The 14,971-nt window shown below is 35.6% G+C and overlaps 2 protein-coding genes across 2 annotated transcripts; both read right to left on the reverse strand.

The window, feature by feature from the left end:
- Window positions 1–293: 293 nt before the first annotated feature.
- Window positions 294–5,207, reverse strand: LOC143737685 (lysosomal protective protein). Its single transcript, XM_077229476.1, has 11 exons — window positions 4,899–5,207; window positions 4,293–4,404; window positions 3,936–4,073; window positions 3,698–3,859; window positions 3,463–3,554; window positions 3,255–3,339; window positions 2,692–2,832; window positions 2,457–2,593; window positions 2,215–2,377; window positions 2,054–2,143; window positions 294–851 (listed from the first exon to the last, which is right to left on the reverse strand). The coding sequence occupies exons 1-11, from the start codon at window positions 5,192–5,194 to the stop codon at window positions 768–770; spliced, it is 1,500 nt and encodes a 499-aa protein (XP_077085591.1). The 5' UTR covers window positions 5,195–5,207; the 3' UTR covers window positions 294–767.
- Window positions 5,208–6,746: 1,539 nt separating this feature from the next.
- slc38a7 (solute carrier family 38 member 7) lies at window positions 6,747–14,697 on the reverse strand. Its single transcript, XM_077229480.1, has 13 exons — window positions 14,554–14,697; window positions 13,374–13,425; window positions 12,984–13,280; window positions 12,818–12,871; window positions 11,181–11,325; window positions 10,958–11,102; window positions 9,896–9,994; window positions 9,749–9,806; window positions 9,315–9,429; window positions 9,062–9,209; window positions 8,773–8,972; window positions 8,631–8,682; window positions 6,747–7,969 (listed from the first exon to the last, which is right to left on the reverse strand). The coding sequence occupies exons 3-13, from the start codon at window positions 13,245–13,247 to the stop codon at window positions 7,861–7,863; spliced, it is 1,389 nt and encodes a 462-aa protein (XP_077085595.1). The 5' UTR covers window positions 13,248–13,280; window positions 13,374–13,425; window positions 14,554–14,697; the 3' UTR covers window positions 6,747–7,860.
- Window positions 14,698–14,971: the final 274 nt, after the last annotated feature.

Raw genomic sequence — 14,971 nt, forward strand, 5'->3', positions numbered from 1 at the left:
CCCCTACATTAGTCAAATCGTTAGCAGGTACAATGTTTTGAGGAGTGCAGACACATAACACTACAAAAGGGTTTTATTATTTTCCAGTTTATATTTCTAGTTCCATGTGGAAAACTTGAAAATTTGAAACTTATTTTTAGGTTGAATTTCCATACTGTACCACATCTTTTGTCAAATATAGCATTATATGCTCATCCATATAACAACTCTTAGATGATTTGAGAATCAGATGGGTTTGTAAACCATTTATAACCATAGATGCATATTAATTATGAGTATAATTTTGCTGTCAGTTTTTTTTTTTACCTGGCAGTTTTATTGTCTCAAGGGTATAAACAAAATAAAGACTAATTTTTTTGTAAGTATACTTTATTCAACAACTTACAAAACAGAGTCTTGTCATAAAACAAACCAATAATGCAAAGACATAATTTGAGCATTTTAAAACTATGTGATATCCATCAATACTGTTTTAAGAAGATCTCGTGTTTACATTACAGTGATTATGTGATTTTTAAAAGTTCATGTTTTTAGAAATATCACTATGAGAACCACCCCCCGTGAAAAAGGCATAAAAAAGATTCATACAAATAACAAAATAAAAACCATTTAACTAAATTCCCAAACATATGCAAATACACACAGCAGTCCCTGAGAAAACTGTCTTACAGCTTCATGTCAAATTTCACACTTTCTTTAAATCAATCCAGGACAACCTCTGAAAATCTGATTTGGTGCTTTAAGACAGGATATGGTCTGTAGGAAGTTCAGTAAGGCTTATTGGACAGGAAACTCTGTAGCATTTTTAGAGATGGACCAGGAGCCCACTGAGGAACCATGTGACCTGCACCCTGGAAGAGCAGAGTTGTATGTCACAAAAGGTTTGATAAGAATGATTTCTCTCACTCACTCACACTCACACACTCTCAGCATCATTACAGTCTTCAGAGTCACACGATCCTTCAGAAATCATTCTAATATGCTGATTTGGTGCTCAAGAAACATATACTATTATTACACCACAAAACCTTATTTGCTGAATGAAATCCGATACTTCTTTCTTACCAAAAAAAATAGCATCTGTTTTGAATTTCATAGCATTTTTGCTTTCAACAACCATTTGTAAGGTGAATAAGTCTTGCATTACCCCTTAATTAATATTATATAAAATGTATTAATATATAAAATTACACCTTAAAGACATGATTCCCATCTTCCTCTGAGCCAGGTTAGAACTATTTAATCAATTCTCAGCAGATTTTCACTAGTATGACATAATGTTACGCCTAATCCTGATTTCAAGTGACAGAAGAACATGACCAAGATGTTTTCTGCTTTTGTACATCTGTGCATTTTACTGCACTCAACCAGCGACAGAAAATTACAGGCTTTATTTTTTTTTTATAAACTCATGTTTTACATGAAGTCCTCCTTTGCAGATTGTAAATTAAATGATACTTATTTTGTAATTAAAACAGAATCTTTTGACATTTGACTGCTTTTGTTATTTTGATTAGTGAATTAGACTTAATACATGCATATCGTTTTTTTCAAGATGCACGGCTATGTGATAAATGTTTTAAACTGTTTTGTCTTAATATTTCTGTAAAAACAGTGATACATTTTTTTCTGTATTCTTTAATGAATAGAAAGTTTGAAAGAGTGCCATTTATTTAAAACGGAAACCTTGTGTGACATTATAGTTGTCTTTAATGTCAGTTTTGATCAATTTAATCCATCCTTTCTGAAAAAGTATTCATTTCTTTCAAAAAACATCCTGACCCCAAACTTCTAAAGGTATTGTATATTTTGCAGCCTATGATATTTATTGCCAATTAGAAAATGTATAAAATGGAAACCAGCTACATTTTTAGGCATATCACTACAATAACAGTTTTTTTTTTTAGTTTTTAAACTGAATGTCTAACTGATTAGAGCCAGTCATATGAATCTCTATAAAGATTACAAACAGAGGTCGCACATTAATGGATCTTATTGAAGCTGGAAAAGTAAAGTATTACTACAACTTGGAAAAAAGCAACAAAAAACTTACCTTGACTGTGAGGAAAGTGATGTTGCCAAATTGCTGGTAGAACCCAGCAATCTGGTTATCATAAATCCAGTGCCGGTACTGTGTGCTTGCCTTGAAGTAGAAAACCAAACATTAAACCTAGAAGGTGCTATAAATTCTTTCGAACATCTCGAAGAACTTACCTTCTGTCCAAGCTGCTCAACAAACCACTGGTCTCCAAGGAAGTTACAAGCCATATCGGTGTCTCCATTATAGACCAAAGCTCTCAGACCCAAAGCCAGCAGCTTCAAATAGACGTCCTTCACAGTTTCGTAAATAGTGTGATACTGGTTTCCCACAACATCACTGCATACAAAGGAGAAACACTGTATGCTTGCACACATGATCCTATGCACACACACAGTCAGGACAGGTGTCAGTTTACCTGCAGATGTCCCATGGTGGTAGGACATCAGGAATGTGCAGCGCCTTTCTCACATCTCCTCGGTTAAGCCAGTTTATCTGAGCGGTACTATTGATGCATGGAGGAACTCCCTGAACACTCGGAGTATTTCCAACTAACTGAACATACAAACGAGAGCACAATTCACCTTTTTGTTCTCTCTAGTTTATTAAAGTAGATGTTGGAAGGCTGCATGAGTAGAGCAAACAGGCCTCACCTGATTAGCTTCCCAATGTTTCCTGAAGTTTATAAAAAGGTGCTTCATGGCTCTCTGAGATGTGACACCACCAGCACAGTCAAGATACAGCGCATATGTATTCAACCCAGAGCTATAGACTATTTTAAATGCATGCGATACCTGCAAAACACAGAAGACTAGTCACAAAGTCGGCATGAAAAGGAAGTTGCGATAGTTTTTTCTTCCCTAATGTGATGTATATCTGGCTTCTCGGACAAGAAAAAAAGTAGACTTGATTTTGTCCATCAGGAATTGATTGGATCATTGTGGTTTGCTATTGGTGTGATCTCATGTAAGTGACGGGTTGTCCCGCTCTCACGCCGAAAAACACAACACCACAGAGGAGAAGTCGCTGCAAGTGGGAGTGGTAGTTATTTTGATTGAAATTACGAGGGCACAAGCATTTTTTTTAACAGAATAAATCGAATAAATCATTTATAATGAAAAACAATATTATGCAATATTTCATTTAAGCAAGAATTGTACATTTTGATTTCAGGGTTGTACAACAAGCATCGAGCATGTGGATGTATTCACGTTACCATGTCAGAGCAGGACTCTTTAGAATTATTGTAGAAGTTACAGACTCCATTTTGACAGCAGTTGTCATTCAGATCCTTCCACAACCTACAAGCAAAAAAGCATAGAAAAAAAGCAACAACACTTTAATTAAAATATTCATTGTCATTACTGTAATATAAATACACATGAGTGGCCACATATACTGTAGGAATAATTGATTTAGCTTACTGTTCTCCAAACAGGCCATGATAGTTACCAAAGTAGATTAGGGATTGATCATTTAGTGCAAAACTACTAATGCCATTTCCAACAGCAAAGCCCTGCAAAAGAAACCAAACGAAGAATTTAAAAAAGTACATAAATGAGAAATAAAAAAATAAACCTTTCAACAGACATTTGTCTTCAAGTACAAGCACATAAATGAATTACATTTTAAAAATGAATCAAGCTTATTTTAATTTACCTTAAAGTTCACTTTAAGCTGGCCTCCAGTGGCAACTCTCAGACTGAGTGTGGGTGCATAGATGCCTCCATAACTCTCGCCAAAAATGAAAAATTCATTCTGGGTGAAATTCGGGAACTTGGTGAAAAAGCTTTGCAAAGCCAGGTAGTTGTTATCTGCCACCTAAAGAAAATATACATATTCAGGCTTTCAGAAGTTTTTAAAGGCTATTAATGTCTATGAATGTTTGCATACTTACCTCATCATCATCGGTTTGATATTTTTGGTCATCTGAGTAGGAGTAACCCACTCCAGCAGGAGACTCAAGATACAGCACATTGGCAATTTTATTCCAGCTGAATTCGTTCTCGTAAAGAATGGCTCCATTATCATTGACCTAAGGACCACAGATAGATAGACACACACACACACACACACACACACACACACACACACACACACACACACACACACAGAGGAAACAATGTTTATGGTTTTGTGTTGAACAGAAAAGCAATTTAGAACAATTCAGAACTCAACATCGCGTTTTTCTGTAGGACTAACCCTCTTGAGTAATTGTCATTTTTAAAATGAACGGAAGTAGTAATCAACCTACATGAAAGGGTCCATTCTCTGATAGAAACCCATCCAAAGAGCTGCAGCCCGGACCTCCATTCAGCCACAGCAAGACTGGGTCCTTGAGCGGGTCCCTCTGAGACGTCACAAACCTGTAACATATACACACTCTCATCAATGCCATTATTAATACACAAAACATATATTTTATGCCTTACTGAGGAGACTCAAACCTTGCTTGCAGAGCTACTAACGTTACTCGTACTCACACTAAGATTTCAAAACCAAAATTGTTATACTATAAGTTATGTACAAAATGTAATACTATGCTTTTCTAGACATGCACATGATATGGTATGAATTTGGTACACTATTATTGTGTCTTAGTTTATATCACAACCCATTCAATGTACCATGATATCGCCAAAATATTTTAATACAAAATATATATATTTCAACTACTTCAAACAAACAAAAAACACACAAAAAATATAGAATAACATGTTTTTTTTTTTTTGAAACGTCTTTATTTTTAATTCGGTGTGAAGGCGGAAAGGCCATTCACCTAAACATATCCTCATCACAAACAAAACATGCTGCACATTCACGCTCAGAAAAAACAAACAAACAAAAAGACTTAACTCACCAATAGTGCAAAAACTTGCCCGAACTAGCCTTTAGATAGCCTGACCACTGACGGTAATTGGGTTTAAAAGACATGCCCGGCAGATCCAGCACCTCGTCTGGATCATACATGCCGCTCACGACATGCACAGACAAGGACAGAAGACAGAGGAAGACATGGAGAGAAAACATTTTACATAGTCTGATCATAGACTGTAAAAAAAGAGTCTGATGGACATGGACCTCGAAGACTCCTGCGAGCTGCAACCTTTTGCTGCCTGACCGTGGGCTTTGAGTTTCCCTTCCTCTCACGGTCATATGACTTTTACATTTGTCAGGTGATGCTGACAAACATCAACTAGACGCAGTACTTCCGCTTACCTAACCAACCGAGCTGGTTTTGACCTATGGTTTTTACTGTCTACATGTGTGTGTAAGCAATCACCTTGTTCTGTTTTTCCAAACTTTTTTTTCTCAGTTTATCGACTATTAACAGATTATATCAAGGATCCTCGTAACAAATGAATTGAATTACTTCTTTGCTTGATCAGTTCGATCAGCTAGGTAGAAAAAATATAGGCTATTAGAGCAATTTTATGCAATGTATAAAAACAATAGCTTTTTAACATTACTTGATATTTTATTAAGCACATGCTTGAGATGAGTGTAGAAATATGTGTATACCCCTCGTTAACCGAACCTGATATATTTTATGTGAATAATTATCAAAGAAATTAAGGTCAGATCTGAATAAAAGCATAACATGTATTGTTTATTTAATAATTATACAAGTATGTGACATGTTTTTACTTAACATCTAAAATTTCACATAATTTTCAATATTTTTTTTTTAGAATTGATTAGAGATTAAATAGAATTAACTTTTAATAGAAAGAACTTTTAATTGCAGTTATCTCGCGGTTCGCCAAAACAACAAACTAGGCCTATATGCAAAGTAAAATGGACATGTTTCAGTATGATGTATTCTCCACAATTGCAGCATATTTTTTAATTAAAGTAAAACTTGAAATGTCCAAGAAATATGTAACCAAACTATATATCTGAATTATATTTCCTTTTTTTAGCTGAATATACTTACCTTTCAAATTTCTATGCATTTCCAGTGTAATGATCTATCAATTAATTACAGATTTTGCCAGTAGCAAAGTTTTATGTTTAACTTCTTTTTTCAATGGAATGTTGTATAGTTTAACCATATTTATAATTCAGCAATCCAAACTGACCAAGCATGATAGTGATTATGTACAGACACACAAACAAAATAATTTACAGCTATGTAGTTGGGTGAGTTTTTTTTTTCACCACAAAGTGTATCAGTAATGCCGGGCGTACACCAAAGGATTTCCACAGTCCCAGACTAAAGACCGGCAGTCTTTAGGAATCTTACTGGAGTCTCGGCGCGCTCCCGTCGTCTCGATCGTTAAATGTGAGGTGATAATCTGCAGTCAGCCACCCGATTTATGCCAGTCTTTCTCTAGTCTTTCATATCAAACATGTTTGATATTATCGCAAGTCTTTAGTCTGAGACTAAAAACTGTGAACCCAAGTCTTTAGATGTGAGCTGATAATCGTATAAAGTCTTTTCTAAATCTTTTCAAAGTCTTTAGGTGTACAAAAAGCGTAAAACACAATAAATCGAATTAATCCTGTAGAAGCATTGCAGAAGAAACTTGGAAACGTCCTCCATCTCCTGCCCTAAATGATATGAGTTAGTCTTATAGACTAATTTAAACTGAGCCTTCATGATTTGGCCAACCATTTACAATTTCTGAGTGTTACATTTTATATTGTTTAGTTGAATGCATGACAGCATCTTGTAGTTGAAGAAAAAAAGAACACAAGAGCAGTATAATGTGGAACATCCCTTTAGTGATTGCACTGAAACTGTAAACATACAATAATAAATGATTGAGGAAAAGGCAAACATGCATGCTAGTGTTTACTGATTAAATCCATGAGATATGACATAAGAATTTTGCTAATATGCGTACACAATTGACAACTGGACCATGTGGTGCAAAAGAAACCAGCACACCAATGTGACTTACACAATTTAACTGTTTAGAGAATGGTTCAAAGGAATATACTAGAGGAATGCTCATTTTCAATACCAATGATTCCACCCTAAAACTAAATTTAATGCAATTGAATGCAGAAGTTTTCAAGTTAATAATTTAGTCTTCATTACAGTCATTCAAGTATCAGTGAACTTATAAAACCAGAGATTGTTGCATCCTTGGCCAAAACAACTATTTCATAAAAAGCGCATTTAGAAAATCTAGCTAAAACAACAACAATGCATCAAATTAAAAATAAAAACCATTCTTCAAGTATACTCTGAAAAACATCTTAAATTGTCACTTTCAGTCTAAAGTGGTGTATATATACACACGACACACACTATTAGTCTTCCAAGATTTTTTGGAACTATAGAATTACGTTTGGCAGTGCAAGTCATCGAGAAAAACAAAGTTTGCAATGAGATTTTAAGGGTAAACATTATGAACACTGCCCATATTTGCAATGTCAAGTATATAAGGCCATCATAAAATCAGTTTCTTAAAAAAATATATAAAACTTAAAAAGAAGGGAAATGGGACAAATTTACATTTCAAAAGAAATAGACTATATTTGGAAGATCTAACTTAGGAGCATTTAACACAATGTCCACATCCATTCAGATTAGAGAAGTATAGCTCCTTTCCAGTGAGTCTTCCATTTACAAACAGCCAGAGAAGAGAGGTTGATGTTGCATGCTGGTGGTTGATCCACTACATCAAGAGGTACAGGTTTCTGTTGGACTGCATGCTTTGCAATATGAGACATTTAAAACAGTCTACTGAAGATGTAATAGAGGTCAGTGTTAGACATGATTTTTGGACAGTCTTCATTCCCATGTTTTAACAATCTCTATTGGTTCATTGCCCAATATTGGTGAGGTCAAACAACCCCATTCCCCCTCCCTATGGGCTGTTGATGATATCTTTGTAGATAGCATTCGTAGTGGTCTGGCCGAAGATGAACGCGCCAATTGTAACCATGATGACTCCATAGGCCACCATTGCATTCCAACTACAGAGAAATAATTAGGTTATCGGTTAATACACAAATCTTTAGGCATATATATTAGGCAATATTGTTTACAGGGTTAGTTCACCCAAATATGAAAATACTCTTATCATTTACTCACCCTCACGTTGTTCCAAAACCCATAAGGCTTTTGTTCATATTTGAACACAAAAAAACAAAAATGAAGATGTTTTTTTTAATTTCTGTTCCTCCATTGAAAGTTCATTCCACCAAAAAGAAACTGTAAAACTAATCCATATAAATCAAGCGGTTTAATCTTAATTAAGTTTAATTAAGTCTTCCTAAAAGACATGATTGCCTTATATGATAAATACATTTAATTTAGGCTTTTATTCATTGATCAAAGTACAAAGAGCCCATTAAATATGGTAAACAGAATCTCAAAAGTCAAGCAAGAAAGTAAGTACGTTTGAGCTTCCGTTTACCATATTTGATGTGCTCTATGTGTGCGTATAGTTTATATGGATTACTTTTACAAACTTCAAACTTTTGGTGAAATGGTCCTTCATCTGAAGTAAAGAAATCTTCCTTTCTATTTCAAAGATGAACAAAAGTCTTATGGCCTTGGAACAACATGAGGGTGAGTAAGTAATGACACAATTTTTGGGTGAACTAACCCTTTAATAAGTAATAAATTAGTTACCTGGCTGATCTGAAATCATGCTCTGAAAGCTTTGCCTGAATCAAACACAACCCTATAGACAAACATTAGAAGAATGAAAATGATGAAAAAAATAATGAGATACAAGCAAAAGCACAGTCTGAAATCATTCTAATTTTAATACCTGGAAAAACAAAAATGAAGCACGCAGCCAAACCACCAATTAGTGAAATGACTCGTCCAATATCGGGAATGAAGAGAGCAAGAATTAGTGTGAGACAAAACCAGATTAGTGTCTGCACTATCCTCCGTCTCCGTTCCTTCACCACATCTGTCTCCACCTCCTCTCCTTTAAAACGCAACCACAAACCTTCCAGCACTGCCCTAAAGCACAAACAAATACACATATCCTTTTAGACTGACTATATGCATCCTTCATCGACACACATCTATAGACCACGAAAGCCTGTTACCTTCCACAAAAGTGCAGAATTGGATATGAGGTAACAACACAGATGATGATGAAGGCTCGAGCAATGGCCACCGCAACGTCATTAGATGGATATGACATTAAAACATCCTGGCTCACGCTTGAGCCAAATGACAGGAAGCCACAGACGCCTGTGGAGAAGAACAAGCCCAAAGCTTATACAACCAGCTCATATTAGATCACTTGTTCTTCCTGCTTTATCATTAAAATATGCTGGCAAATTTAAGCTCACACACCCGTGCCTGTATACACAAAGAGGCAGATGATCATGCTGACTGTAACAACTGCCCACCAAGGCCGGATTTCTGGCTTCTTCATGCTGTTGAAAACAGGAACGCTGCTGACATGACACTGGGAAAAAGAGTGTGAGGACAATGAGGATTTGCTAGATTTCAAAAGTAGAATGAATTCAGACAGATACACTACCATTTAAAGTTTGGGGTCTGTATCTTTTGAAAGAAACAAATACTTTTATACTGCAAAGATGCATTAAATTGGTCAAATGTGACAATTTAGTCAAACATTATAAGATTTCTATTTCAAATAAATACAGTTTCAGTTCTTTTTAGGTTTCTATTCATCAAAGAATAAATGCAGCCTTGGTTAGCAAGAGACAAAAAAAAAAAAAAGAGTAAACAAGAGTTTACAAGAGTAAAGTCTACTTACACACCTGGAAACCAAAGCAGATTGTAGGCAAGGCATTAAACACATCGGTCCAGGATGCAGGGCTGAAAAATGCCAACATCACATTATAATAGTGATCACAATTTACTCTGTATTGTTTCTCTCAAATAACTATATAAAATGTACTTCTGACCTGATTGGGATGATTCCTGGAGAAACCTCTTTGTCGGGCCAGATGTATTTGATGATGACTATGATTGTCACATACCAGGTGCCGATAACACTCAGGGTGCTACAAATTAATCAGTGCAAATATGCATATATGATTTAAACAGCAAATACTGAGGAACAGTGTTGGGGAAAGTTACTTTGAAAAGTAATGCATTGCAATATTGAGTTACTCCCTTAAAAAGGAACTAATTGCGTTACTTACTTTTTAAGAAAGGAAATGCATTGCGTTACTTTTGCGTTACTTTTTCTCACCTGGGCTGGGCTTGTTTGTTTGTTTTATTTTTGGGCAAATGTAAAGGCCCTTACACAACAAAATTTAAATAATAAGGCTGAAGGAAATGCAAATTAACGCGTGTATATAGTGGGCGCAGCTCAAACAAACCTTTCATCTGTGCTGTCGTTCTGGATTACAGAAGAATAAAGTTACTTTTACTTCACTCTTACTTCAGCAATAAAAACAAAAAATCTAAAAGTTTTATTTTTTGCTTATGGTTTAACTGAATCATCGAAGATCAGAAGCAATTACATTTGTCAATAAAGTGAGATTGAATGTATAAAGATATTTGTTTTATTTAACACATTTAATTATTGGAGGTTTGCGTCGTACTGATTTTGCATTTCACTGATTTTACTCATTTTGAGTAATTCTGAATCTTTTTTTGTGCAAGTGAGATTAGTAAATGCATGCTCACATTTAGTTTAGAACTACAATAACCATCAAGTTTACACCCAACGCCTCTGCACTTACTCCTGATTTCTCTCAACATGTGGACAGGAGAGCTGTTAGTCAATACATTGGAAAACTTGCGTTACTTGTAAATTTAAAAGTAATGTGTTACTAGTTACTTAAGAGTAATCTGACTACATAACTCAAGTTACTGGTAATGCGTTACCCCCAACACTGATTAAATAATGAATTGGAATTGTGTTTACAGAAATACATTTGCACTCATCATAGCTGTGATATAACACTGCGATGCATTGACAAAACTACACAGTTAAACACGAAAAAGGACATTCCTACCTGGCATACTTCTGGAAGCCGATCTCTTTGGGTATGGACAGAGGCAGAATGATCAGCACGGAGGTCAAAGTGATGGTGAATTTACGATCTGTGTACCAGTGTGAAATAATCGTTGTTTCTGACTCATGATTTATAGCACCAATCACTGTAGCAAGAAAGACAGAAAATCAGACAACTCTAGTCAGACTATTTTGACATATCTGTGTATATGTGATATACTTACACTTGTCCAACTGATCTCCAATAATAATAAGGAAGGCTATGCAGGTGCCAAAGGTGTAAACAGCGATGGCCAGCTCACATATGACACCAAGAACCTTCCCACACACAGCACGAATCACCTCCTGATACGTTGTTTCATTGCTTACCTAAAAAGAAAGATGTGGGGTCTAAACCAGTGGATCTCAGCCTTTGTAATTCTAAGACCCTTTCACAGTCTGTGAAGATGCGTTTTTACGGTCATCAGCATCGTAAATCCTGCAAAGTTTTTTATATATATATATATATTTTTTTTTTAATGTACATTTATAATATTATACTTTGTATTATATTACCTTTGCATTAAATTACAAAAAACTATTAAATGCTGCTGTGGAAGGGTTTCTAATACAGCGGCTTTGGGAGTGGCTGTAAAAATATAATCTTTCTGTCTTCTGACTGCTGCCATCTCTCTCTCTCTCTTTTTTCCCTCTTTTTGAAAGTTGTGAAAACAATATTTTAGAGGTTTTCTTTTGCTATTTGAGCAAATGGGAACACAAAAAAATATATATTTAATGTAGTCTCTCATTCACCGCTATAAAAGTTAATCCAACTATGACGACTTCTGCTTCTGAGAAACCGGAAATGCGAAAAGGGTCAATTGTGAAGTTAATATTCAAAAGTTTTATTTTTTTTACAGAAACTAGGGCTGTCAATACAATAAAAAGTAACTAATAATTAAGACTGAATGATTTAATGATTTTTGTAATTAAAGGTGCATTGTGTAATATTTCTGAGGATCTATTGACAGAAATGCAATATAAGATTCATAACTATGTTTTCAGTGGTGTATAAAGACCTTGCATAATGAACCGTTATGTTTTTACTACCTTAGAATGAGACATTTATATCTCCATAACCGCGGTTACCCCCCTTCTATGGAGGTCGACATATTGTGTCGTCATGTTTCTACCGTAGCCGACAGCGAACAAACAGCGCTCATTGCTGAACTGGCTACTCTCTGCTGTCTCAGACGATGACATTTTCCTGTCGGCCACCGTAACTTTTGTTGGTTGCAATTCGTAATCTTACCACTAGATGCCGCTAAAAATCACACACTGCACCTTTAATAATTTAACACATTGTGACATTTATTTAGAAAACTACATATATACACAACATTCTGGGGTTGGTAAGATTTTTTTAATGTTTTATTTTCATGGAATCTCGTATGCTCACCAAAGCTGCATTTATTTAATCAAAAATACAGTAAAAACAGTCACATTAATAAAAAACAGTTAATATTTTAATGCATTTTAAGACAGAGCTGAATTTTCAGCATCATTACTCCAGTCTTCAGCATCACAGAAATAATTCTAATCTGCTGCTCAAGAAAAAATTCTTATTATCAATGTTGACAGTGCTTAATAGTTTTGTGGAAACCATGATACACTTTGTAGGATTATTTTATGAATAGAAAGCCAAAAAGAACAGCATTTATTTGAACATTTAGAAGCAACTTTAGTAACATTATAAATGTCTTTACTGTTACTTTTAATAAATTTTATGCATCCTTGCTGAATAAAAGTATTAATATCTTTCAAAAAAATCTAAACGGAAGTGCATTTTCTCTTGATGAGTCTGATACAGATCTATGCTTACCTGAGAACAATAAGCCAAGATCACCAGCCCAGTGATGATGAAGACCATCATGCACTGCAAAAGAATAAGTCAAACTTTGAAGTTCACAACATTAAACTTCAAAGGACTCGGTCTTTAATTGAACGCTTTTTGGTTTTATTTACAACAGTCCATAAGTCTCTCTCACCATTTGAAGGGTCACTCCAGCTGTGACGCCACCAGCCATGTTGAAAGCAGCAGGAAAATTGAGAAGTCCGGCTCCCAGAGCAGCATTCACCACAATAAAAACAGCTCCTAATGTAGATGTCCCTCCCCTTCTGTTGTCTGATTGGTTAGGCAGCTGGATGGAGTCCACGCTGGGACTCTGCAGAAGCCACGCCCTTTCTCCAGCATCCTCACTGTAGCCCCAATCGCCCACTTCACTGTTAATCGCCCTGTCCGCCCTGGACATGACGCTTGCTTTTCTCACACACCCTCAGATAAACTTAAAGGGACACCATGTGGTAAAAGTAGAGGTAAACACACTTGTGCTGTCAGTCAGAGCCACCACCATTGAGGGGAAAAGGTGCAAACACACCTCCACAGGGTCCATACAGTTACAGAGAGTCGTGTTCAGTGTTCAATGTCATCTGTGAACAAAGAGGGGACCTTATCACATTGTAGTTTTACAAATTGACTAAAATGGCTTATGAGCATTATAAAATTACATTGTGTGGTTTGCACTTTTAGGTCTGGGAGTCACAGGACATAATTGTATTTCTCAGCTGATCAAACAGTAAAAGTCTGATATCTTATTACAATTTCAAACAACTGTCTATTTTCTGTGATGGCCAAGCTGATTTTCAGTCTTCAGTGTCACATGGTCCTTCAGAAATCATTCTAATATGCTGATTTGCTGCTCAATAAAAATTTCTTATTTTCAGTTGAAAGTTGTGCTGCTTAGTTTTGTGGAAACCGTTCAATTGTTTTGATGAATAGAAACCACATGGTTTATTTGAAATAAAAAATCTTTTGATGCATCATACTTTTGACTTCTGAGCAATTTCGCTCAATAAAAATATTCATTTCTTTCTTGTCTTTTTGAATGGTAGAGTATTTGCTTTTGGCTTGTCTAACAGATATTTTTTGCTTACTTGAGAACAATACGTCAAGATCACAGTCCACATGGTGGTTTTGATGACACAGAGGTTTGCACTTTAGGACAAGTCTGGGAGTCACGGGACATAATTGTATTTCTCATCTGATCAGTAAGCAAAAATCTCAGACACGCGACGAGGAAATGAAATATGCTGTTCACAAGAGAAGGAATAAAGCGCTGTCTGAACCTTATCTTTAAAGCGGCTTGATTAAAAGGTGATCAATAGCGATTTAGGATTATTTAATGAAATGTCTGAACTAAATATCCGAGGACAGTGGTATGGTGGTAACATTAGTTTATAAGTGTCGTTTGAGAATATAGCAGTTACATCACACCACACACTGACGATCATGTTCACTGACAATAAGATTCAATCAAAACATTAGGCCAAGTCAAGACAACTTATCAAACACTAAATTACTCCTAATAGGCACGATTTCAATCGTACAGAAAATGAACTCTACATTCACTACACTTAAGAGGGTAAAAACACAAATCAGAAAGGCACAAAACATACCGTGACACCCGAACGCTTGCTACATGACTCACTTAGCACTGCATTTGTTTAGCTAATAAACTGTCCAGGTATGAAGGATATGTAATAAAGCAGATGTCCCACCTCAAGCGTAACGTTATGTTCTTCGCTAATCCCGCACCGTGATGAAGAGCATAGATGAGATGTTTTCCAGAGAGGAACTGAAATAAAGATGAGGCTGCTGCCTCCACTGAAATCGGTTCATCGATTAGCTGCTGACACAGACATGATCACATGACAACATTCAGCTAGTAGTGATGTGCGATTTCGAAATACTGCTGCTTCATGAAGCTTCGAAACCTTTACGAATCTATTGTTTCGAATCAGTGATTCGGAGCGTGAAGAAACTGTCACGTGATTTCAGTAAACGAGGCTTCTGTAGACGTTTTTATTAGACATTATTAGTATAATTAAAATGAATAATAGTAGTTAATAGTCTCTTATTTTGTCTGTTTAACTAAGCCATCCATGGAACAAACAAAACAAGCACTGAAAATGTATT

The sequence above is a fragment of the Siphateles boraxobius genome, unplaced genomic scaffold (genome assembly GCF_051911475.1).
Source record: "Siphateles boraxobius isolate OS27281-9 unplaced genomic scaffold, OSU_SipBor_1 130, whole genome shotgun sequence".
Lineage (NCBI taxonomy): Eukaryota > Metazoa > Chordata > Actinopteri > Cypriniformes > Leuciscidae > Siphateles > Siphateles boraxobius.